At 38.0% G+C, this 27,877-nt stretch overlaps 1 protein-coding gene across 2 annotated transcripts; it reads left to right on the top strand.

Moving 5' to 3' along the window:
• Positions 1-113: 113 nt before the first annotated feature.
• On the top strand, positions 114-25,348 carry Uev1A (Ubiquitin-conjugating enzyme variant 1A). 2 transcript variants are annotated; one of them, XM_083143581.1, is made up of 4 exons: positions 114-233; positions 12,774-12,916; positions 16,823-16,948; positions 23,704-25,347. In XM_083143581.1, exons 1-4 carry the CDS (start codon positions 209-211, stop codon positions 23,842-23,844), a joined length of 435 nt encoding a protein of 144 aa, XP_082999707.1. In that variant the 5' UTR covers positions 114-208; the 3' UTR covers positions 23,845-25,347. The 2 variants fall into 2 exon arrangements, with proteins under 2 accessions (XP_082999707.1, XP_082999708.1); XM_083143582.1 differs by lacking the exon at positions 114-233 and adding an exon at positions 431-576 and having other exon boundaries at positions 23,704-25,348.
• Positions 25,349-27,877: the final 2,529 nt, after the last annotated feature.

Below are 27,877 nucleotides of genomic sequence, written 5' to 3'. Positions count from 1 at the left end.
TTCGTTTACGATGTCCGTTCTTATATAGATTTAATATGTTCCTAAAGGTAATAATGTATATGTTTGTTTTGGAATGAAACCAAACCAAAAATATTTACTTTAGCTGCTGCCCCCTTTCTAGTGAAAATAAAATTTAATCGGAAAAATTGGTGAATTATTGTGTCATGATTCTACGGTTGTGTGTGGTCATCACTGGTGAAAAACCAACATGGCGGCATCCACGGGAGGTGTGGGTATGTGCAGACGTTACTTTTAAATATTTGTAATTAGAGACGTTAAATCATGTGGATAATTGTTATTATATTTATGTAATATAATTTGTTTCTCATGGCCAAATATGTTTTCTGTAGAGCATGAAAATGTTTAATTATATGGCAGTAGATTCCTAGCTTTCCATACAATTTGCCGAAGTACCCGCCATTTTTAGGGTTATCCACTAACATGAAATAGCTTAATTTAACTTGCTGTTAGAAGAACGATTTTCAGTGAAGTACAGTGCTGAGTTGTCTATTCACAAATATTTTGTGAATAATAGTATTTGATCCACACATCAAGAGTATATTGCGCTGATGTATAGTAAGTATTTGCACGTTATGTTGATTTACCGATTGTTGGTGTGCAGCTTCTGTGTAAACTATGCGAAGGGTGGATGATACCAACCTAAAGAAAAGAGGAATATGTTGTTTATTTTCCGATTTTGCTCTGCATATTAATACCTGTAAAGATTAATGATGCTTCTGATCGTACCTCCTCGAATAAATATAATTATTTTTATTTATTACGACCGATACGACGAATAATAGGCTACTTCATAACTCAAGTCATAAAATTTATATCTGCCTGAAATTCTTCATCCATATACTTATGTGTTAGTTATTTTCCTGTTGTAATGGACGTGGCAGAAGACGTTAGTTTTCATTTTTCTTGAAATCATGGTGCCAAAACAGACTAGAGCACCGTGTCACTTTTATTGTTCCATGTCTGTATTCACTTGAAATTTTGGTTTCGAAGCAAAGGTCTACCTACAAGGCAGTTGCAGATATGGCAGGTTTAATAGTTTCATGTCATTAGTTCATGTAATTGTGTGTTTGAAGGTTGCTATCCCCCCCCCCCCTTTTCCAGATAATTTTCATGTTTCCAAAGTGCCCTATTGGCTTTGAATATTTTGTAAATTTGAAGGACGAAACTTTAGGCTAGCCTTGTACAGTGGGATCCATGAGTATTACTGTGCAAATTGTTTGACTATTTTCATTAATTTTTCTCTTACATGTGTTTTTTTAACCGATGGATTTTTATATTTGCTGGTGCAGAAGTTGTCGACAGCTTGTTTTGAGTTTTCTTTTAATTCTTGAAGCTCATATTGGACCAAATAAAGTGCATGGTACTACTTTACTATACCGGAGACACCTATCAATGATTTAGGTACTTGTTTACTATCCTTCGGACACATTTATTTGTTTTTATAGAAGAAACTACTTACCGTAATAAGTTCCTGTAGCATTGTCGAACATCGGGAAGGTGTTTTGTGTGATGTGGGAATGTTTCATAGCTGAAATTCATGTTGTTCATTGAAAATTAATTCTCCGGCGGAGAATAGCTAGCCCCACAAACCATTGGCGCGTGGATAGGTTAGTTCTGTTAGGTTAGGAAACATAGTTAAAATTTGGTGTCGTGTTAGTATCAGGATCTAGAAATTGGAAATAATTGCGAACCATTGGCGCTAGCCCCACGAAGCATTGGCACGTGGTTAGGTTAGGAAACATACAGTAAGAATCACGAACCTTCCGACCTTCTGTAAACAACCGTCTCACTTCGAGTAACGTATCACTCCGCGCCAGCTGTTCGTGAATGACACGGCCATCATATGCTGCTCACTCGCAACCTTTAATTTTACGTAACATGGAAAAACTTATTCTTATTTTAACTAATCTACACATTGAAGAATAATACATTTTCTACAAGTGATTAAATACGTGTTCTTGTTCAAGAATGAACATATTTTTCTACGCCAAACCAAAAGTCCCATTTATCTGACACTGGGTTAACAGATCCCCCTTCCCCCCTCCTCTGTCAGTATGACAACGCCAAAGTTATACGTACAAGAGAGTGAGATATTCGTTTCAGTAAATTCAAGCCTTCTGGTTTTATTGCTTCCTCTTCCACCAAATTATTGCCCAACATTGTTGACATGTAGAGTATTGTTTTCTCCTTTGTGCAACAAATATACCGCCAGTTTTAACAGAAGCTAAACAAAGATAAGGCGGGGAATAAAAAGAGATTCTTTATCTTTCACTCGGTTTATTGTGCACTAGAAAACAAGAAGACGATAATAAGCACATTATTTACGCACGTCTCAAGCAAGTAATGTATTTTCTTACCTTGATTCAGCAGTTCCTTTTTGAACTTGAGGCATTTTCGGCGCTAGACATCATCCTGTCACAGTACGGTCTGTCAAATTTGCTTCCCAAAAAGGAACTCAACGTGGCACAAGAGGCGATTTAACGTCGACTGCTAAAATTGGGGAGATCGTCATCAATCATCACTATCAACATCTTCCCAACAGTGGACAGGACGGCTCTTTGATTGAAAGAATACGAAAGCACCTCGCGTTATATTGCGCTTCTCAAAATCGGTGTACTTGTTTATACGAGCAACAACGTGTTTTTTTCGCGGGACTCACAACTTGACCGGTCGTTTTCCTTTATTTCACCACACCGAAAACACAAAGACGCAGACACACAATTACACTTGGACACCAACTTCACTGCTTGCTCAGGATAGCACCGACACAACGTCACATAAACGTTAAGAACAACCTGCTTCTTGCCACTTTTCAAACGGCTGTATTTCCGAAAGACTACTCTGAAAACACGGGAGACCTTCCTGCACGCATGGAAGTCGCCATGTTCGAAACTGGCGCTATTTTCTTACTGTTCACGTGATCGATTGTAATTTATACAATAACCACGTATTATTATTATAGACAGAAACCTTTAATGAAAATATATTTTAAAATGTATAATGCAATGTAATTTACACATTCTTCTTCCATTAGCTTACTTTCATAGAACGGACTACATGATGCGAAGAAATCCGTTATTAGGCTGTTGCCAACCTCAATACTTCTCACTAAGTCAAGTACAGAAACGTAAGTGGTATGTCGAATGTCGGCATATGATAGTGTGATTTCACATTGTCAGTGACGATCCTCCGGGGATGGGGGAGGGGGTGGGACGCAGGAGTCGATCTATAATCCAAAGGTGTTTACCATCCGCATGGTGACATCCTCACACCCCGGAATACTTTTGCGGGTGAAGGAGGGCAGGCCGTAGGGTGAGGGAGGTTGATTTAAAATGAACACCTCTCAACAAAGGAGAAGAAAAATGTGACAATATTTAAAAATTCACCCCTAAATATGCATTTTGTTTTATATGTAGCGTACAATAAAATGTGACTACCTCAAAATATTTCTGTATTCTACAGTCTTCTTTCCCCACTTTTATGCTTCTCTAAGTTTCGCTTGGTGTCTTTACTGCATAATCCAGCATTTTTGAACGGGATGATAAGGACATACGAGTGTGTTTTTGGATGAAGTAACTTTAGAGATGTTGAAGTACACTCTGGAAGATACTGGAATGTGTGACATTGAGGTGTAGATCGACACGCACATTTGTCATTAGTAAGGAGACGATGAGGGATAGGTGATATTTGAATTCCAAATTAGTTAGCCGCCCCCGTGACGGAGTGGTTAGCACATCGCGCTACGACGCCAGGGGTCCCGGGTTCGAATCGTGGCCTGGGCATGGATGTTTGTGAATTTCCATTTATCGATTTCGTCATATCATCATCATTCATCCCCATCGCAAATTTGCCATAAGTGGCACAAGAGGGGAAGTAAAATAAAGCAAATCAATCAAACCAAATGAGTTATTTCCATTATTTTTATCTAATTAATAATTATTAATTTAGTCAATCAAATCATATGTATTAGCTTACTTTCATTATCTATAATAATAAATCATAACACTTTCAAACATGAAATAAATTTAATGAAGAGACCCCGGTTTCAAAACGTAATTTATCTCATGTGTCACATTCTTCTAGCAAGGTTTCTTTTAGTAAAATATGAGAGAAAATTAATCCTTTGGTACGGAACCGTCTTACTCCTGGGGGATAAGATGTAAATTTTGTATTTGATTTTTTAAATTTAGAGTTGCTTTTCTTCCACTTTTGGCTAATCCCGACGATGAGCATGAGTGATCGTCAGATGAAATTGATGAAGGGACACTCACAAATAACACCCGAGCCGGAACTTCGGTGATGAGTCTGAAAGTCGGCCACCCAGGCAAGATGTACATTTTTAACTTTTTTTTTAACATACATTCAATAACTTTCAACAGGTCATCAGTGATACACTGCTTATTCCGCATCTGTTGACAAATTGAATGTTTTTACACCTTGCAGGCTATGTGGATTATTTTTTTCATAAGTTTGCAACACTGTTAGGGTACACGTGCTTTTGTTTACAGAAGGTCTGAAGTTCTATGATTCTCACTTTAGTTCAAATTTCATCAAAACAACGTTGATACACCTTCAGGAATGTTCCGCGAAGCAGATACGTAAGTACGAATGTCAAAAATTGACGAAATGAAAAAATTTGAGGTGACGGAAGGATAGTAAATTTTTACCATGATTTATTTCACAATTTTTTACGGTATACCTTTTTTACATTAACATACTCTTCCGCATTACGAAACAGTTCTTTAGGTGAAATAATGAATTTATAACTAAAATAAAGTCTATTTCTTACATTAATGAGTACTTACTGTTGTTCCTTATTTCCCACAAACCATCCAAGGGTATCCCCAAAAGCCATTGACGTTAGCCCAAAAATTCACGATAGCCCCATGAACCATCACAGGGACGAGGTATGCCTACTAGGTTAGGTTAGGTTCCATTAGCACTCCTTTCATTCAATTTAGCATATACGGACAACATCGTGGCGGCAGCAGCAATAGCGCATCGGAAATAGATTTTCATAGAAAACCACATGTATTCGCATTAAAATGGATCAAAACTACATTCCCGTACATCAACAATGCTACAGAAAATGATTTGCGTAAGTACTTTCTCCTGTAAATTTGAAGAAATCCGTCTCCGGTATAGTAAAGTGTTACCAAGTGTACGAACATGGTGATGGACAATTTAAATGTTAGTACTCAGATCCCACTGTACAGCCATTTTACATTTTATTGATGTGTACATGTTCATGGCTGCTCACTGAAGCTAATGAATACCACTGTATCCAAACAAAGACGTGCATTAAGTGCTTAGTTTCAAACTAATATTTGAATATACAAGTCAAGAAATTATAGTGAAATAGTGACTGACATGCATGGCTGAAGTTCACTTCGAGATCATTCATTCCTTTAAAATAAACATTTTTTGTGTTGGTATTCTCATCAGAGGTCAAATGTGCATGTTAACATCCAAACATCCGTTATCTAGTTCTAGTAAAGACTTTGTCTTTGTTTCACAAGGTTCCCAGTTGCCTGAAAGCCTGGAAAATAAGTATTGTTTGTACTTAGAGGATTTGTGTGTTCATCCAGTCTATTGATGAGAGATATTCGGCATAATATTGCTTTTATACTTTATTTTTGTTATGAAAAACTTAATATGCTGACCAAGGCAGAAATTTATTTTAATATAAAACATAAACTAACAAGTGTAGTTTAAGACTTAAAAGTTATTTTTATTAGCATGTTAAAACAGCAGAGAACAGTACAAGAATATTTTTTTAAAAAAATTGTCTGGAAAAGGTAGGAACATCGGTGAATTTGATTTCCCAGAATGAGTATGAATAAGAATCTCTACCATTTCTTGAAAATAAAAAGGCCCAAGTTTCTTTCATTGTATTGTGATTTCATCATGCTACGTTCACAATTTTTACATGGTTCGATTTTAAATTACGTCTATTAAAACATTCTGCTGAGTTTTAGCGATTACTTACTGCGTGTTTCCTTGACACTTTTTTTTTTTCATTTCCATATAATCCGATACTTGACAACCACCATTTGCTTACTATCGTCTTGGTTACTAACTGCTTCTGTCTTCTTCCCATGTGTGAGGTACGAAGGGGTTTCCGGTATTGGTACACGAATTCTAGCCATTTGGGTTTTTCTCTTATCGCACAACACTACAGAAACTTTGCGTTCAGTCATCAGACTAGGATTGCCTACGTGGGAATGCTCCTTTCGTGGTTAGGTTTCCATAGCATTTCCTTCATAATCCTATTTGCAAAATTACTATTCACTTGATACGTTCAGTTGTATTACATCAGATGTCGCTACTGCTGTTCTCAAACATGAAACCCCTGTGGACTCGCAAGAGGAGGAAAACAGCTTCCGGTTGTTGTCTGTGTTATGCGTCAAGTTTGCAAAACTGCGATTTTTGCGCAACATGATTCCAACAACTCATTTCACCTATGCTTTGGACTTTATCGAAATGAAAACTGTGATATTAGTTTCAGTAAGGTTCCAAATTACATTCACATTCGTTCCCAGTACTTTCCAGTACTTGACGCTTTTATAAACAGAAAATAACTTTTCCATTGGAAGAAAACATGCCTGCGTAAGGTATTTTTAAAGTTATTTTATCATTAATAGCTACTTTTTTGTAATCCAAACATTGCTCATTACCTTAAGGAAGGTCCAAATTTCGTGACACAATCACTGCCAACGTTCTACGATAATTTGTCTTTCTTCCAGGAAATTTTGAAAAAAATTATAAAACAATCTGAACCGTTACTAATAGGTGTGTTTTGGGTAGCAATGGTTCAGAATGTTGACTGTTTTTTTGGAAGTTTTAAAGGAGGGTAACTGTTCCATTGTTTTGTTATTTTAAAGTTTTGAGTTGAATTCAGTATGGCAGACTTCAGCGTGACAAACACAACTATGATTCTCCCTGGATGTTGGTTTCTAATTTTCGACATTGAATTTATAGGAGATTTAGACATGGCAAATTGTGCACATTTTTAGCAGCATGAGCAAATGTTTTATGAAATAGATAATATTGAACAAAATACCAGGGTGGCTACTCACCGGGAATTCCTTGAATTCCAGGATTATGCGTGAATTCTATGTGAATTTTTCTCCATAGATATGAAAAATTACATCTTTGTTGATCCAAATCCCATTGAATTTATACATATTTATAAATGTCCTGAGGCAAGTTTTCACAGTTTAGCCTTTATTCTTATTGAGGAAGGAAAAGAAAGCTGCGTAGAAAAGAAAACATATCATTCCTTTTACTTTGTTAGTGTCGTTTGCTGAAAAAGGTCTCTAACAGACAAACTATTATTGCAAGATAAGATATCTAGAAGTTAGTTAGGTAAATTTAAATTTGGAATTGTCATACAATGAACAATTTTTCATAATTTAGTCATATTTGTAGATGTATTTCGAGTCAGAGTATGTGAAATGGCAAATATAAACTCCGCACCTTAAATTAGATATTTTAAATATACAGGGTCTGTATTTTAAGTGATGAGAATATTTTTTTTCTGCTGCGACTAGATGTCAGAGCGCTCTGGGAGCGGTTGGAGTCGGTAGTGGGGTGTGTGACCTTGAAAGTGCTCCAAACAGCAGTTGCCTGCTGGCGTCCGTCGAGGCATGATCACGCGTGGCGTGGACGTCTGCAAAGTGGTGTGTGCAAGAGCAAAATGCAGCAAAGCATGGAACAGCGGTATGCGATCAAATTTTGTGTGCGCCTTGGAAAATCTGGTGCCACAACGCTGGAAATGATTCGGCAAGCATACGGCAGTGACAGTTTATCACAAGCGCAAGTGTTTTGGTGGCACAAAATGTTCAAAGAAGGCCAGGAGAGCGTGGAGAACGAACCCCGCGCAGGGCGCCCGTCAACCTCAAGAACCAGAGACAACGAACAACGTGTGCGAGATTTGCTGAACGTGGACAGGCATGCTGAAACGGCAGAGCACCGCATGGCACACTTCGCAGTCGCCTCGACCAAAAAAGGCGCGCATGTCCAAGTCCAGAATCAAAGCATTGCTGATTGTGTTTTTCGACAAGAAAGGTGTGGTCCACGCGGAATTTGTTCCTGCAGGACAGACAGTCAATGGCTCCTTCTACGTGGTGGTGTTAAAAAGGTTGAAGAGACGGGTCAACCGAGTGCGACCAGAAATTGCCGCCGATTGGAAGTTCCATCATGACAATGCGCCATGTCACACGTGCTTCGTGGTTAGAGAGTTCCTGACGAAATCTGGCATCACAAAGATTCCTCAGCCTCCCTACAGCCCCGACCTTGGCCCTGCAGATTTTTTCCTCTTTCCCAGAGTGAAAACAGCTCTCAAAGGACACCACCACGGAACCCTGGATGCGGTCAAGCGGCTTGCATGCGTGCTCTGAAGGCTGTTCCAGTTGCTGACTTTCAGGGAGCGTACGACGCGTGGAAAACTCGACTGCAGAAGTGTGTTGACGCTCAAGGGGCATACTTTGAAGACTACTAAAGGTTTGTAGCGATATCTGTAATAAATTTTGTTTTCTGGATTTATTCTCATTACTTAAAATACAGACCCTGTATATTGGGTTGGCCCATAAGTCCTGGCGTTTTTTTTTTAAGTGAAAATTTTGTGTGAAAAATAAAATGTGTTGGCAATGCATTTTATGTTATTCGATAGAGAATTATACGCTCTACAAAATAGTGTGTTTAGTTTTTTATGCTGATATACTTTTTGTTCTTTTCAGGTCATTAAAATGGAGTGTCAAGTCGACAAAAAAGAGCATTTTCGACACCTTCTGCTGCTTGCGTTTAATCGAGGTGCCAAAGCCACTGAAGCTGTTCGAGAGATTTGTGAAGTGTATGGCGAAGAAGCAATGCCTCAAGGGATGGCTCAAAATTGGTTGAAGCAATTCAAAGACGGCAATTTCGACCTCAAGGACATGCATCGCACCGGACGCTCCGTTCAGTTCGATGAGGAGCGACTGACTCAGCTTATTCACGAAGATCCACGCCAAACGACAAGGGAATTGGCAGAGATAATGGAATGCTCCCACAGTACCATAGAGCGTCACCTTCACTCGATGGGAAAGGTTCAAAAGTTGGGCACATGGGTTCCGCATGCTTTGAACGACAACAACAAAAATCAACGACCTACGACCGCTGGTTTGCATGCCCGTCATCGGTCAACTCATCGACCCAAGCAACGATTCCTCTACCGAATTGTTACCGGCGACGAAAAATTGTGCCTACGTCAATATTACACCAATTTTGAGCTTCTTCGCCATACACTTCACAAATCTCTCGAGCAGCTTCTGTGGCTTTGGCACCTCGATTAAACGCAAACAGCAGGTGTCGAAAATGCTCTTTTTTGTCAACTTGACACTCCATTTTAATGACCTGAAAAGAACAAAAAGTATATCAGCATAAAAAAAACTAAACACTATTTTGTAGAGCACATAATTCTCTATCGAATAACATAAAACGCATTGCCAACACATTTTATTTTTCACACAAAATTTTCACTTAAAAAAAAAAATGCCAGGACTTATGGGCCAACCCAATATATCATTGAATTGAATTAGAAATTTTGGATACATTGGAATCACATAGACCCTTTATAATGTTAATATATTTGCTTTTGTAGGTGTGTGGGTGGTGAGAGGTGATAATACGTAAGGTTGAAATAGAGAAAACATCTACTTGTATGCTTGAATTGTTGGGAAGTTCGCCTTGAAAACCGTGAATTATACTTGAATTTTTTCATGGTCCTAGAGTGGCCACACTGTATACGGATCACAATAGAGAATAAACATTTTCAAATTTGCAAGTGTCTTAGTCCTAACCCATATGTATTTGTCCACTGCTACTGCAGAAATGAGTGTCAATCAACTACTGCAAGATATGACATCACTTCCGCCAAATGTTAAACATGCAAGATCTTGGAGTTGACTTGGAGTTTCCTATGCCTCACCGAACTCAAAATTAGTTGAAGTTTCGTGATTTTGGTTGTTAATGAAGTACACGGAAGAAATAAGAATGTCAATTCGAGAGTCAGGAGAATTAAAGAAAAATAGCACTACTGCAGGGGATCTCGGGAAATATGGGAGAGTTGGTCACCCTGTCCTTAGCCTAGCCTGTTTCTGTCGTAACCAGTTGTACTCAGCATAATTCCTTTACATTTTATAGGAGGTCTTAAGGGACTTTCGACTCACCCTGTACATAGTGAACAGTTTTTCTGATTTCCCATTGTGTTTTTGTGCTGAATAGGGATGTGACGAAGCTAAATTTACCGATGCCGATGTACTCACCGATAATTTTTGGAACCGATACCAATGCCGATATTTAACCGATTCCGATAATAAGATTATTAAACAGAAATGGGATGTTATTTTCAGCATGACAAAAATAAATTTGCTATGTACATTTGTATTGCATATCATATGTATATACATATATATTCTCAAGAGATGCGAATGTACATTTGCATCTACAAAAGGTGGTTATGTGAACCTTTTAAAAAGAACATGGATTCTCAAGAGATTTTACACAAGCAGTTCTTTGAAATTCAAAATGAATCCCTGTTCTTAATGTTGGAAATTTACTGCTGCCAGATTCAACTTCAGAAAGATGAGTTTTAGAAGCAGTTCAGGAAGTTGCCTACTACTTCTCTTATCGCAAATCTGTTCAGCAACACGGAACACTCAATCACTGAATACTGATGCAGCAGGTATGCCCAAGTATTTTCTCAGCACTTGCTTCAGGTTTGAATACTCACTTTTGAATTTCCAATACAACAGCAGATCCTGGTTCAGCAATGTACTGTTTTATTTCTGATTTTGAGTTAGGTTGATCCTCTGAATGAGAGTTTGAAATAATTTTATTACAAAAACTCTACAATAATGAGGAATCATAACCTAATTTTCAATAAATCTTACAAAATTAAAATATCAAACTTATTAGAAGGTAAAACTCTGGTATAATCTGTATTAGTTTAAATATCGATACCGATGTGTCAATTTCTGCCGATTTTTATACATCTGTAATCGGCTTTGGCACATCCCTAGTGCTGAACAATGTTTTCATCAATATTTTATATGCTAATGCGAGTAGGTTGGATGGGTTTTATGCTATATAATAATGTTTCTGAGTGCTTGCTGTTTTACTATCTATGTATTTTTAATTAGTTTAGGTTTGATTTCATTAGTATTCATTGGAATGCTTCACTAAAAACTTCAAACTTACTTCAACAATCTTTTCTAAATGCATTCCTCATCTTCCTGTATAACTTGAACAAATCATGACTTAACCTTTAGTTTACCAAGCATCTCGATCGAGATACCCAAATGTAACCCTCACGGTCCCAAGTGTCTCGATCGAGATGCTGTGTCAAGGTCGTAGTTTTTACGTTATAACTTTTCTATTTTTGGCTAGAATATCAATTTTTTTTATATATATATATTGTTCCTAACACATGTATTTAACAGAAATGTTTCTTGCACCTTTTTTTTTCTTCATGAAAATGGAGGTGAAAAGGTGGGAAAAGGGACTTCTCTTTTGCATCTCTTTTTAAAAAAATAGTATTTTCAGGGGATTTCCCCCCTTTCCCCCTCCATATGTACGCCAAATGTGCATAAATTATATATCGTCTGAATCTGTGATTCATTCTGCGTACAACGGTATATCGTTCATATCTCCAGGGCAAATAGTTTCTGAGCTAAAGTCATTTCAAGGTACCACTGCATTTTGAAGCTTGAATCAGTGGCGTGCCGACCATTCCTTTTGGGGGTACAACTCAAGTTACATTGGTCATATGATAATAATGCAAATATTTTTGTGTTCCTTACATGTCAGCGATCATTTCCATGTGCATGTGACACTGTCATGTACTTTTTTCTTGAGGGGAGGGTGGGGGAACCAAATTTTTTTTCCGAAATTTTGGAATTTTGAGAGTTAGCCCCCTCCCCCCACCACATATACGCCGAATTTGCATATATTTCATATAGTCTGAATCTCTGGTTCATTCCGCGTACAACGGTATATCACTCATCTCTCTAGGGCAATTCGTCTCCGATCTACACTCATTTAATTGAAACTCTGCATTTTGCTCAAAATCGGCTCGGGACCGAGAGGCTTACATGTGAAAATGGCCTTGGGACTCAAAAGGTTAATCAGAACCTTGAATGAAATACGTTTCTAACGAAGAATGAGCCCAAATCTGGATCCTTCTCCTGAACAGCAATGAAATTTAATTTGTCTTGATAACGATTCCAAATGTTTAATGATTTCCCCAAATTTTATAGGAGTATTAGGAAGTGCTTTAGAATACTGGAAACAACTGTGAAAGTAAGTTAGAAGCTTGGAGAAACTTATTAGTGTTTGGTATTTTAAAACCTTCACTACAAGAGAAATTATAAATGGAAAAGTAACGAATACAAGTGATCTCACTTTGTGGCAAGCAATCGTTCTTGGTTTACGGTCATCTCTGATGATGAGTTCTGGCCGACAGTAAACGAATGGTTGTTCACAAAGAATCATATGGGAGTATACAGAAGGGGAAAATCATGTTAGTTATCACTCACACTCTAGGGCTTCCCTGGTGGCATAGAGGTAACATCGTCACCTTGTAATCAAGGGGTCCCGTGTCCGATACCCTGTGGTGGCACAGTGGTTCAGATCGCACTTTAAACTGTAGGTCTTGCAAAGAAACATACAATCGGAACATGGACCTTATCTCATTTGTGATGTTTCTCTTTCAGTTGTGCCAAGAAACTTCCGGCTTCTAGAGGAACTGGAGCAAGGGCAAAAAGGAGTTGGCGATGGGACTATCAGCTGGGGCTTAGAAAGTGATGATGACATGACACTCACTCATTGGACTGGGATGATAATTGGACCCCCAAGAGTAAGTAATTCAATCATGCCTTTTCTTGTTCCTTGCTGTTAAGAAAAAATCATGTTTATTATTTATTACTGCATTAAGGCTTTTAGTTCAAATAACCGTCAATGCCAAGCCTGTTTTCAGTGTGAAATTTTAACTACCTAACATTTGATCTCTGAAACTAATGGTAGTAGAGTCACGAATGATATGCCATTTTGATCAGTATAAATCAGGTTATTCACCATTAAAATTACCACCTGAGCGCTATTGTCGCTTCCAATATGGCCGCTCTATGTAGGATAAATATTTGTTTACATTCAGTAGTAGTACGTAATAGCAGCGTGTTGTCAATGCTGGTATAGAAGAAATGTTTACATTACGTTAAATATTGCGAATGCGATGTGAATTTCAGGAAGCTGTGCTGAGAGCGAAGCATTTAATTATGATAGGCAAAAGTAACACTGAAAACGCTGACGAAACTAATGTATATGCTGTTTCATCTGCACTTCGGTTGTAACTAGGTCTCTCAAAAATGATTTGAAAATAAAGCAATTCACCTGTATTGCAAAGCTTGGGTAGGAAATTAAATGTAAACATGCCGTTGCAGTTCTTTCCCCCAAGATGCAGGCTGCTTTAGTAACAACACAGCATAATAATAATTAACAACAATTTCATTGAGGCTATCTTCAGTCTTCACTGATAAATGACTTACTGAATGAGACAGCAACAGTAGCATGTCAATTTCATTTTTCTGACTTACCTTTATGATTACAGACATTAATTAATTCTCAAACTATTTTCATCTTCGCACCTAATCGACTTGCACCTGTTCCAAATTTTGGAAAAGAAAATGTTATATTCATAAAGAACAATTTAAAGCTTACTTTCATGGTAATAAAATCATCTTTTGGAAAGTAAAGTGAACAGACTCGTGCATTCCTCGTAATTTCCTTGCCACATTTCAGTTATGCCAATCTTGTCAATCAGTTCTGTTTTCCCTGATTTGTTTACAAATTTAATTTTGTTGATTCCACAGGGTGGAAAACACATGTAAGCTTTTCAATTGTCCTGTCCCACAAAATGATTTAGAGCAAAAGAACTGAACAGTAGATGTTACTTTTTCGCATGTTCCCCATGCTTTGAACGGCTTCAACACAGCAAAGTATCCTAAATGGAGTGGTTCCTGAAAATCTCACCAGATGGCATATCGGATAATTTTAATCTTGAATAAGGTCTCCCTGCTGGTATAGTGGTAATGTCGGCACCTTATAAACAAGGGGTCCTTGCTAAGATACCCAGTGTAAACACACATCAATCAGCCTTTCTGTGTATAAAGAGGACTTGTAAACAAACTCTGAGAAATGTACAGTAATTTAGTCTATAATGCCATAGTAACAAAAAACATGTACATGTGTTAGTAATAGGGTGGTAATTGATTAACCATTATAGATGGGAGCCTCTCTGGATGGGATCTTTCAAACGTGTGCTTTGCAGTTGCTGTGATAAAAAAAAATGCAGCTCAAGAAGTGTGTGTCATTGAGAGATGTCAGTGACAAGTCTTAGTGTAGGTGAAATTTATACATTGTACTTCCTGATAATGAAAGTAAAAGTAAGAAGAAGAAAATACCCAAACAATTGGTATTCGACATGCCCTTGTCGCCATTATAATAGACCAAAGTGAATTAAAATTTTATTCCAAAATTATGATGGGGGGGATCGACATTTTCTAAATCCACTTTGTCAGTGATCTTTATCTGATCAACACATCCAACTGGCCTTTATAGTTGTTGAGCATCGTTTTGCCCCAGTCCTGGCTCTGAAACACTTCCCTGAATTATTTTCTCCATTGCTTTGCCATGGACATGCAGCAATATTATCACATTGCCAAACATCTTGAACCATCAAAAATCAAATTACACCACATTGTTCTATTGGAGCATTCATTTTAATTCACGTCCCTGCAACTCCCATTCCTCATTAACGTTTCCTTCAATTTCGCAGTAGCTACCTACCTGGCAATCATTTGCATCCTATAGATGCATGCCGAGATTTGTGGGCAAGATCATTCAGCTACAAGAAAAGGCCTCCTCAGTGTATTTTTGATAACACTGTTGCCTTTTAATCAAGTGGTCCCAGGTTCAAACCCCACCTTGTGGAGACACATTGCATAATGATTCAGATCCCGATTTAAATTGTAGTTCAAGTCCGTATTAGTCTATATGATCATAAAGTGGATTTAAAATAAGCCATGCCAAATAATTGCTTTTGCTGTCTCAGTCACACTTGTCTCATCCTAATAATATGCAACAACTTTTCTAAGTTAGAACTTACGAGTTATTCACTAATTACACTGAAGTGCCAAAAGTCATAGGTTACCTACCTAATAACAAGTGGGACCCCCTCAAGAATGGTGAAGTGGAGCAATTCGACGTGGCAAGGACGCAACAAGTCGCTGGTATTCTGCTGGAGGGATGTGCAGCCATACAGTCTCGATTGCCGTCTATGATTCGGTCATTGTTGCAGGTGGAGGATCCTGGGCACGAATAGTGCGTTCGATGACATCCAACATGTGCTCGATAAGGTTCATGTCTGGCCATCTAGGAGGCCAATTCATGTGTTGGAAATTTCCAGAATGTTCCTTAAACCAGTCATGCACCATTGCGGCCCGGTGACATGGTGCATTGTCAACCTGGGAAATCCCATTCTTGGCAGGGTACATGAAGTCCATACAGGGTTGGAGATGGTCACCAAGCAGCTGAACATAGCGATGAGCATTGATTGTCTGATTCACAAGGACCAGAGGATTCAAACCATGCCAAGTAAACACGCCCCACACCATGATGGAGCCACCACCAGCTTGCACAGTGCCTTGTTGACAACTTGTGTCCATGGCTTCATGGGGTTTGTGCCACACCCGGACCCTACCATCCGGGCGTACCAATTAGAAACGTGTCTCATCTGGCAACGGTACACATTGCCAGTCCTCTTTAAGACTAATGTACCTGTTCCAGAGCAAATGTGCACCGCCGTCGCGGATGGACAGCGGTTAATAGCGGTACACGTGTCGGTCTTCGGCTGTGATACCCATGGAGACCAAATTGCATTGCACTGACCTTTGAGACACGTTCCTGGGACGTCCTGCATTGATTCCTGCTGTCAGATCATGCACTGTTGCCCGGAGAAGTCTGCCCAGATGTCGCCGGTCGTGGTCATTCAGCACTCGTGGGTGGCCACTGCCTTGTCCCTGATGGGTCGTAATGCCTCCAATGCGGTACTCACGGTCCACCCTTGACACTGTGGAGCGAGAAAATTTCAGTTCCGAAATTGCATGCCCCATTCGTCTTGCACCAACTATCATCCCACGCTCAAATGCCGTAAATTCCTGTTGGGTTGCCATCACCATGGTACACGTTTCACTGCACTCACAGAAGTCTACCTGACAACACTGCAATTGCTTCACGACGTTCGGCTGGTTTGCCGTTATGTTACCACGCCAATAACTAGTTCCCTCCCGCTATCCCATGACTTTTGGCACTTCAGTGTATTTAATCATTCAAGTTTGTCCTTAAATTTATTATAAGCATTATGAATTGTAGCATGAATAACATTATTTGTAATAAAATGATAAGAAAATCACTTACTACTTATCCTCATTAATACTCACCTAATGTTAACTGCGAAAATATTGTGTTCAATAGTGATAATGTGTTATTGAACTAAAGTAAAACCCTGTCATTTTATGTCAGTTTGGAAAAATATGTATTATCAGTATACTTATGTTCTACTCTACAATCATTGAATGGGTTTGCATAATGGTTCTATTCTTTAAAGGGATAGTGTATGCTACTTACTGATTCTGGTCAATGAATGCATCTACATTTTACATATCCTTGTAATATAATATGTTTAATATACTTTATATTATTTCAGACTCCATATGAAAATAGGATGTATAGTTTAAAAATAGAATGTGGGCAAAGATATCCTGATGATCCACCAGGAGTTAAATTTATCTCTAGGATTAATATGAATTGTGTTAACAATTCAACGGGTGTGGTAAGTTGGCTATTTTGCATTATTTTTTTTTAGTTTTGTAGAAACAGTTTTTGTATTTTCATGCTCCTGCATAAGTTAACTGTGTGCTGTGACATGTAATACACACATGCGTAGGCAAGCTATGGGTGTTGTGCCTTGTTTTAATCTTTTCAATTATTCTTTTTGACCGTGTATAAAAATACACTGATCAAAATTATCTGTACACTTACTTGAAACTGTTATCAGACATACCTTGTGCCACAAGTGCCAGTAATTGACATTAATACGGAGTGGGTCCACCCTTTGTTGATTTTTTTTTCTATAGGACAATTAGGAATTAACTTCTGGCCATTTGAAATTTTCAAACAAAACTGCTGCGGTACAGATCTAATTCTGCAGTGGAGACTTCCAATCAAGTGTCTGAACATCTCCGGATAAATAGCGGCCCATTCTTTCTGAAGAGTTCTAGCCAGAGTAGGTCATGATGTGGGTTGTTGTGATCTGAATCGAACCTGGCATTCTAATTCAAACTAAAGGTGTTCAATAGGATTCAAGTCTGGGTTCTGGTCTGGCCAAATTAGTTCTATAATGTTCTTGTCTGCAAACCATTCCCTCACAGGTTCTTGTTTATGAGGAGTGTTATCATGCTGATACAGGCAAATTTATTTACTCTTCCGCATTTACATTTACATTTGCATTCAGTTTTGCAAGAGGGCCCATTCCATTCAATGAAAAACACCACCTCCAAATTTCACTGTTGGCACTACACATGCTGGCAGGTATTGATCTTCAGGCTTGCCACATGGTTAAGCATGATTCGTCACTAGTTGTCCACAGTCTAGTGGCAGCATTCATTACACCACTGCAGGCGGCACAGCATTTACAGCAGTAATTTTTGGCTTGTGATTGGCTGCTTGACCGTGGAACAGTCATGGTGCTCGCTGGACAATTGATAGCTCTTTGGAACTCCTGGGCGATGTTCTCTCATGATGACTGGCGATTTTGACGAACTACTTTCTTCAACGCACGGCAGTCCCTTTCTCTCATTGCATGTTCCCTATGTTCGCTCTCCCTGAAGACTCAACAAAACCACGATCAGGTAGACCACGTGTAACGACAGAAATGGACTGCCGTGTATTGAAGTGACTAAGTAGCAGACAGTTTTTGCCTTCAGCTTGCTGTCTTGTTGAAGGTAAAGTCTGTACTGGAGAAACAGTATGTTGCTTTGAAATTTTGTGTCTGGCTGAAGAAATCTGCCTTTGAAGGATATTAATTGTTGCAGCAAGTTTAAGGGGAAAATACTCTGGCACAATCAACTGCATTTTGATAGTTCTCAGAGTTTAAGCCTAGAACACTACCATGTTCCAATATTACAGTGCAACTACCGCTACGTTAATTTTACGTACATGAATGAATCGATTTTTAAAACAACCTCTACATCATGAAAACAAATTACGATTCTTTGTGAACATTATTTTGCTTATTTTTCCTTATATTGGAGTGTTATTCGTCATTTTAAAATGTATAAACATGGTTTTATTAAACAGAATATTTTAAGAGAAGGTCTTGATTGTCAAGCTCGTTCGTACATTACGAATGAAGGCGAACATTTCAAACCATGAAAAGCAAACAATAATAATATTCATAACACTGAAAATAAGGAACGAATGTAATTTTAAAGTCTTACAAGAAAATAGTGCAAGCTTCTAAACTTTTGTTTTCAAATTCTAAATATCCAAATCGAATTTACAAATGCCAAAATTGTGAAAGTTTTTCTCGTTTTACTACAGCTACGTAAAATTGACGTACAGTGCACAACATAACAAACCAAATCAAGACAAAATTGCACCCTTCTTACCACAGTGCTGCCTTATGTCAGACAGACAACTTGAGGCACTGCTAGGCAGAGGGGAGGGTGGGTGCAAGGTGGGAGGTAGGGATTTGAGTGCAAAGCATACGTAAATTTTACGTATAGTAGTGTTCTAGGGTTAAGGAAAGTTGTGTATAGACAGCAAAGGTAGATGGTCCAAGTACTCCAGCTACAGCTGTGAACAAGCTAACGATAAACACAGCTGCTGTCATTGTTAGTGATGATCACAGGATAACCTTATGACGTGACAGACATGTTACACATCTCTAGTGACAGTGCCGTCACTATTTTTACATGAGCACGTGACAAGTGTTTGTGCAAGGTGGGTTCCAAGGTTGCTTACAGCTGAGCAGAAGAATGTGTAAGGAACTTCAGTATCTTGTTTATGAGTCTATCATCACTGGTGATGAAAATCACTGGGACTATGTAAGTCAGGGTTCTTACGGATCTGGAAAACAGGGAAATGTCAGGGAATTTTGCAGATCGTCTAGAATTTGGAGTCTGCAAGAGGAAAAGTTGCAAAATGAACAAGCAGTTCACTTCCACTTCTGGATTCGGTTCTTGTGATTCCACTCCCAAAAAGGATTCAGTCCAGAAACTTGTTTCTTTCATTCTTATGATTCTCAGTCTTGTGTAATTATGGTTGCTTCAAATTTCTGTAATAAATTTTCACTTTTATAATTCACTAATTTTAGAAAGAATACCTGATTGATAACTAAAGTACATTGACAATGTGATCATAATTATTGGAAAGGTTGGTGAACATGAGCTTATCGACTATTATTTTATAGATCTTTGTCTTCTTGGTATTTCCTATAGAATTCCTATATGCAACAAAAATTACTCCAGATGTTGTGTACTTATAAATGTAAGCAAAAAAGCAGCATTTTCTGTGGCATTATAAAGCTGCTAGAAAATGAAAAATTGTGTATGGTTTATGAACTTTTCTGTTGTTTTTATATTGTGGAGATCTGTTATGGTAAAATAATGTTACCTTAGCCTGAAGGCTTGATGCACAGGATGGTAGAACCCAATACATTTGATTCCTATTGTAATTTTACATTTTATTCTTCAATTTTTCATGTGTTTTTGTGCATGTAGAATGAAATTTGCAAAAAAAAAAAAGTTGTGAAAGTGAATATTCATAATAATTAACAGATGATATTGAAAAACACAAGGTTCTAAACCAAAAATCATTCTGATAAACATGTCTAGAAAAATTTCATTTTCGGACTGGAAAACCTGTAAATGTCGGGGAATTTCATAATTAAAAAATCATAGCAACACTGTAAATGCAACAAAGAGGCAAACATTTAGATAACTGGAGTTCTTGTGAATATGGCAGAGGCCATTCTGAAGGCCATGTCATATGATCAACCAAAGTTTGGCCATACATTCCCAAAAGCATATTAGGATCATAAATAAATCAAATCAACAAAAAACAGCCCTTTCTAAAGAGTGTAAAATTTTTCATTAGATGCCAGTATGGCAGCCACTAAAAATTCACAAATGTAATTACTTCAAGGAGAACATTGGAAATAACACTTCCCCATGTACTGTGCAACTCGCGGAACTCAAAAATCATATCCCAGGGCCCAACTTTACTAAGAAAACACATTTTTTTAAAAATTAATGTTACTTTGATGCTCATTTGTTACATCCAGGTAATCAACACCAATAAATCCTAATTTAGGGCTGGCTAGCAGACCTAGGAAGGCCCAAAAACGTGAAGGCAAGCTTCAAGGGTGCCTTGAGCAGCCAATCACAGGAAACCACCATTCCTTTATTATTCTGTGGACAGCAGTCCTTACTCTCAGTCAGAAAGCAACTTTTTTGCACTGCACTTCTACGGATGGTAAGTTGGTGCATCAAGGCATCATTATAAAAGTATCTTGGACCATGTGGTCCCAGTAAATCACAGCATAAGTGAAAAAAACACTCCACGATACTCGTAAGTGATCCGAACAAATCAAGCAGCACAATATGCATGTAATAGTTACAAATGTGGATTTTTTAAGGTGTAGGAAGTTATGGTAAACAAACCGAGGAAAGACTTTGAAAATGTGTTCAATTAAACAGGCACTTGTACTATCCATTCCATTTAGCTGCAACACTGTACCCACTTTGGAGTGGACCAAGCTGATTGGTTTGACCACAGATTACGTATAATACGTTTATCTGTGGTTTGGTGTTTGTGGCGTCCTTCCAGCCTGTGGTCGTGTGTTTTGCCAATCCCGTGATAAGAATATTGCTTCTTCAACTCTTAAATTATTCTAACTAATTATGTTGTTTTAAGTTATGCAGCTATTTTGGAGTTGTGAACTTACTGTAGTTAAGCAACATTTCAGAATTTCGCACATCAAATCAATTACAATAGATAAACCAACTAATTAAATGGATTCTAATATAGTGCTTGAAAAAGTTGGCCAAAAATTACGATTGGAAACGGCAGCTTTTGTTTAATTTGTGACCTCCAACTTTCTACCGATTTCATTTCATAAAATGTTAATTTGCTAAATCGCGGAGGATAAAGAAAAGATGAAAAGAATATTATGTACCGAGATGTGATTGTACAAGCTTGTCCTTTGGTCGTCATACTTCCTTTTGGTTGAAACAAGTTTGTTGGAGAAGTACAAATAAGATATAGCTTTAAAAAATATATCCTTCAAAGTATCTTCCATTGTTCGATTTATCTACCTCCCAGGGATGTGTGTTTAGAAATGATGCTAGATTTTACCCTTATGCCAAACACATGCTGCTAAGTGCCAACAAAGTTCAAATTATGCTAGATTTAGAACCATAATGCTAGGGTTGGCATCACTGAATGAGGAAGCAACTGCTTCTTCCTTGCTGGACCATATAACCGAACAACCCCCTCCCTTCCTAACTCCTCACCCATCCCGCTGTAGGTGGAAGATTGAGGTACCTCAGCAGCAGGGAAGACTCATCTTTGGCTGGCAGCTGGAGTAAGTGAGTGATAGCGAACAGTAGGGAACCTCGTCAAGTGTACACACATTGCGCACTTAACTTTTAATCAACATTAAACTCCTAAAAAGTAGAGAACTGGAAACAAATACAAATGAACTGTAGGAAGTTCCTCACTTCCTACATGGAGGAATCGCCCCTTCTTCTTTGTGTCGAATAGTAGAGATGGGAATCTATTTGGATCAAATCTCATCGTGCCAATCCAAACCCAAATTTACCAGCATGGCATATAGGTAACTACCAGCCACCCATACCTCCAAGTTTTTCAGCCATCGTCACATGTTAGTGCCATCTTGGAGCCTGCAACAGCAACTTATCTGTTCATACCCCCGTGAGCCACATGCTTGCAAGTGAAAAAAGTTCGGAGTGTATTTAGTGACTAGACTTTTGCATTGGCCCGGTTCTTTTGATACTAGTGTGCGGAGTCTCCCACTACTGCTAATCAGGAACACATTGTACAGGTAGTTCAGCGCTGGAGTTAATTTGTTCTAGCTGAGCAAAAACGAACTACAGCAGGGACTGTCGTAGTGAAACAAATTTCAGCACGCACTCCAAAATTGGCAAGCCCAAGCCCAACGTGACAGAGAATACTTCGGTGCCTTGCCTAAACTTTTTTTTAGGTAACAAATCCATTCTCTCTCTCTTTATTGACTGGCCCTTGTACTTGCATTTGAATACTTCAATTTTGAATTTCTATGTTTGCAATGTGTGTTGTCTTTAGTTTTTTTCTGATGTGGATTAATTGTTAAGAAATATCTTCTGTAAATTTAAAGCATTCGAGAAAAATCTAAGCGTTTGAAGATAACAGATGACTGCTGCTTTTTTTCTTGCTTTTTTTTAGTGACTGGCAGATTGGGTACGTTTTCCACTGATCTGGAAAGATCTGGGAATTTCATCTTCCTTCATAAACATTCCCGAAACCCTAGAAAAATCAGGGAATGTAAAATAATAATGTTGCAAATTTTGTCTGTATTTTTCATGTAATTGTAAGCACTAATTTGCTACAACAGGTGTTATGTGTTCGAAGGGAAAAATGGCACCTCCTCTATCTGGAACCAATGTTTCATAATTCCTCTCTAAATCCTAGAAATGTCAGATTAAACTGTTCATTTATTTATCACTCAGTTTTTTTGTGTATTGCTTTATGGTAACATTACTGATCATCTTACTGATATAATATCCAGTAATTTAGTGCATAATTCTGACTGAATGAATTTACATGAATATGAAGGTATAATTCATATACTCATGTCTTGTATTAAACACCCTTTTTTGTTTTCAAAAAAAGACATGCAGATTGGTAGAATATTGGTTATCGGTGAATTTTTTTTTGGTAGTTTGTTCCTACTAAAAGTATATCATAGGGAGAGTTGAAGTAAGTTGAAACATTCCAAAGTGATCTGGAAATTACTTCAAAACGCCCGGGAAACCTGGAAAGATAAGAGAATTTGATTGGTCAGATGAACGAGAACCGTGGGACAAGTGTTTCAATGTGGCAGTGTTCAGCTTACAATAATCAAACCTGGTTTGATTACATGGGGAGATATTTTAAATGCGTGGCCATGAAATTAGGCAGGTGACAGAAGTTTGTGCTGTTGCCACATCAGAACACATTTAAGAGAACTCGTACAGATGTTTTTTTTGTAACCGATGTGATACAAACTGAGAGTATTGGCTCGAAAGGTCAGGGATGACACAAAAGTGCCCCGGAGAGAGGTCGGTCTGGTGCTCCGACTACACAACGCAGCCCGGTTGACGTTGCCACACAGTGCAGGGGAACCAGCAACTTTTGGGCCACTCTTGCTTTGCTTGTCCCATATGTAGCACCAGTATAATTCTGCCCAGCCGCGTACATATTTTCATGTTTAGTTTCTTTGGTACAATACTCTGCTTACATGTTTTCTTTCTCTGGTCTTTTCAGGTTGATAACAGGGCTGTCCCTGTTCTAGCGAGATGGCAACGTGAATACACTATTAAGACTGTCTTGCAGGAGCTCCGAAGGCTTATGACATTGAAGGAAAACTTGAAGCTGTCTCAACCCCCAGAAGGAAGCTCTTTCTAGCCACATGGAAGATGAAATTGAAGATGTGATGAAATTTGTAGGATATTATTGAAGATGTGTACACTTACATAAAGGCCCAATAATTAATGTATCTTCTTGGCTCAGAGTATGTGCATTGTACTTCGTTGTAAATCTCTAAGAAATTAACTGTTCTGTAGGAAAAAAGAAGAAATTGAAAAAAATTGTTTTGGTTCGACTCTAGCCCATACTGTATAAGCTTCTGGACGAAACGTGCACCACTGTTTTTATTTCACACTGCACTGCTCTGACTAAAGAGAATACAATGGGCAAAGGTATGGTGCTTTATACATTGTGAAAAGATTGCAAACTTGGGAACGGCTTATTTGCAAGGTTGATGAGACTAGACATATTTAATTGAGAAAGACTTTTAAAATAGGCATGCCTTCACAGCAATTTGGGAACTTAGTTGTAAGAAACGACAGCATCATGCAGGTAGGGAATACTTAGAAACAGAAAAGGTAAACAATAACAGCTCTTTTTTGCTATTAGGTGTATGTAATACATGTGTGTATGGACATATACCGTATGTATATACATTGATTCCTTTTGTGACATTCTACCTTCCACTATAACATCAAGGAAAGAACACCTGCATGACAGCAGCTTCATAATTCTCAATATTAAAAGTAAAAAGGAAATACCCTTTGCATTGTGAGTGATCTACATTTTGCAGGTTTTGAGAAAAAACTACATGGTGATAGCAAAGGTGACTATATATAATTTTTTTTTTTTTTGTAATTCTCCTTCTTTGTTCTGCACTGGCTTGTAACATATGCTTCATCATGAGAATAGAATTCATTGGAATTTAATAACTGAGTAGTCATTTTTTTATAAATATATATATAGAGTACTTGGTAGTTTAAGCATTTGGATATTCCAAAGAGTTTAAGAAATCCTCAACTTGTATATTATGTTGCTTTTGTGTATTTTAATTTCATCGTTGGCGCATTTTAGCAAGTCATATCAGTTCCAAGACTTGCTCGTGTGTGTTCTGGGCTTTTTTCCACCCAGTTTAATAACAAAAAAATAAAGAGAAAGTAATAATATTTTATAAATCTCAGAGTTACAGAGTCAACAAGCAAGCTAGAATGTATAATAAATAGTATATAATATAACATACAAACTTGTGTTCATTCAATTCTCTGTTTGTATTCTGCAGACATAGGAGTTAATATACTTGAAAATGTGTAAAACTCCTTACGTTGATGATGTGAACCAACTTGAAATTTTGTTACATATTGGATTGATTTTGCACCAAAAATAAACACATCTCCTAAGTTAAGCATAAATGTTTTTAAGAAGTGCATTCCTCGTGTACTTTTTCATGTTCTACTGCCCACATAAATTAATGGTTTATTTATTTATAGTTTCTTTGCATGTGTTGTCCTTCCACTCCCTGTGTTACAGCTTCTGTTGTCCTGTTGGTAGGGCATCTAGACAGCCATACTGGGAACTCTGGTTCAGATCCCAGTGTGGGTGATCTGAAGAAGCGATTTTTTTGTCATTATTCTTGTAAGAGCAACTCTTAGACTCTCCAGCCCACGTGAATTATTAGCTCCGGGGATTCTGCATGAATTTTTCTTCGCAGATGTGAAAAATGGAAACTTTTATTCATCCAAATCTCTCTGAATTTACGCGTATTTATAAATGCCCCGAGGCAAGTTTTTCATACTTTAGCTTTTATTTTTTCCGGAAGATTATTTCAAGATAAGGTATCCCGTAACTCATGACTTGTGTTTAGATGTATTTCGAGTCTTGAGTATGTGAAATAGCAAATGTAAACTGCCTTCCTTAAATTAAATATCCTAAATACCGCTTAATTGAATTAAATTAGAATTTTTGGATACGTTGGAATTACTCAGACCTCTTTATATATTATTAATATATTTTTTGTGTGTATGTGTATGAGAAGTGGTAATACATAAGGTTGAAATTGAAATATCTGGTTGTACCCTTCAATTTTTTAAAAAAATCGCCTTGAAAATCAGGAATTATACTTGGATTTTATCGTGGTCTTAGAGTGGCGACCCTGAGTAAAGATTGTTGGAGTATGGTGTTGATCCCATCACCTCCACCATGACCAAAACTGAAGTAGGCTGACTGCTTGGCAGATGAGAATTTCCATTTTTAACTTAATTGAATCTCAGTGGATGTCGACAGTGTTACTCTCTACATTTAATTAATGTGTAGCAGTATAACACATTCTTCCATAAATCTTACTACATGGAAATTGTTGAAAATATTCATTACTTCACAAAAAGCTGGATTAAGTGCTTAATTTCTTCTTGAGTGATTACATGAACACTCGCACAGAATTCAGTCAAAGCGGTAAATTACTTTGGGTTATGATCCCGTAGGAGATGATTTTCAACCTTATGGATATGGTGAGATCTCTGCTGAAAGATGGGGAAATTGTTCCATTGTAGTTCAAACCCAGACAGAGGCCTTGGGGCCAAGCAACGGGTTTTCAGATGCGGTAAGAGGTACTTTTCAAAGCACTTTAGTTCTAATGTTTCATACATATAATAGTCCAGTGACAAGTGTGCATCATTTTGCAAATATACCAGAAAGAACAACCAGACATGGAGACGCTACTGAAATTTGGAAGACAGCATGGCCGACATCCTATCTAGAACCTTTAGCAGACAGCCTGTTCGATCAAAACCACCTCCACATGGTAGCAATTAACACTTCATTCTTGACATCTACAGATGATAATTCCCTCTTTTTTTTGTTCATTTATATACATATGAAAGCATGGCATACTGGAATAAACAATATATCCATTACCTACATGAAGTTTCATGTTTCTGCATTGCACAATTGGATATTTTTTTTTCAGATTAATTTCGAAGGCTCACTGCTTTCATTCACTAAGGGTATGGTGTAAGTAATACTTAAACCACATTTACCACAGCCATCATGAATATATCCATTGTTACTAGGGCTGAGCCGGTAACGATATCGGTGAGTATCGGTTGATTTTCTTTTACTGATACCAAAGATTTCAGTGGCTAGAAGAGCAGGCAAAGGCAACAGCTCGGCTCAACATTTGTCCCTTTAAAAGTTCATTCACCCTTCCTTGCGACCGATTGGGAGACCAGCACAGGAAGTTCATTTTCCTAGAAACATTGGATAAATCCCCACCCTCCTGGGAAGCAGATGACAAGATTAATAGCATGGGTAAGTGAAAGCTGAACCCAAATGTGACCATGAAGGAAGGCAATTGCCAATTCTTGCTTGAAGATCTTGGTTGTAAGATAGGTGGATGTTTGTAACCTCCCGCCGCACTAATGCCGGGTCAGATAGTTGCCGAGTTCTTGGAAAAGAGGGATGAAGGTCTCTGAAATTAGCTTTGTTTTATCTACGTTCAAGAGCGAAGGGGAATCAGCAATTTATACTTATCCTCTTCACTTTTGTCTTTTGCATGACTGCCGGTATCAGCCAATGATGGCTATTTATTTCTGCCGAAAGCGGGCCCCCTTGGCGAAGTGGTAGGAAAAACATCAAGCTATGGATGCCAGGGTTCGAATCCCGACCTGGGATGGATGTTTGCGAGTGTCCATTCATCACATCATCACTCGTCCCCATCTTCGCAAATTAGCCAAAAGTGGAACAAAAAGCAAACTAAAATAAAGCAAATCAATCAATAATTTCCGTCGAGATTAGATTGGGAACATACGGCTCTGAATGACAATACTAAGAAAGATAAGCTAATCGGGACTGGATCTACATTTTAAAGTGGGACCCGAACCACTATGTGCCTCCACTGAGTATGGAACCCACGATCTATTGATTACAAGGCGACGGCAACACCTTCGGAGAGGCCCCTCTGAAGATTTATGTATACTACTACTTACAATAATATACATAACATATTTATCAGGAACTTTACTTTTCATCAAATGGACGTACCATCACTCTTTGTTATTCAATAAATATTCAATTTTTTTACTACTTTGACATAAATTTCCTTGCCCTGACTGTTGTTTTTAGAAAAATTTTAGCGGTC

This window comes from Lepisma saccharinum, chromosome 22 (assembly GCF_977018435.1).
Source record: "Lepisma saccharinum chromosome 22, izLepSacc3.1, whole genome shotgun sequence".
Lineage (NCBI taxonomy): Eukaryota > Metazoa > Arthropoda > Insecta > Zygentoma > Lepismatidae > Lepisma > Lepisma saccharinum.
Note: the sequence above shows the minus strand (reverse complement) of the source record. Positions and strands in the feature narration are given on the sequence as shown.

Excerpts from the sequence above, each read along its gene's own strand:
- Uev1A (XM_083143581.1), top strand. The coding sequence starts at position 209 with ATGGCGGCATCCACGGGAGGTGTGG. Across the intron at positions 234-12,773 it reads GGCATCCACGGGAGGTGTGG|TTGTGCCAAGAAACTTCCGG; the intron begins GTATGTGCAGAC and ends TTTCTCTTTCAG. Across the intron at positions 12,917-16,822 it reads TGATAATTGGACCCCCAAGA|ACTCCATATGAAAATAGGAT; the intron begins GTAAGTAATTCA and ends ATATTATTTCAG.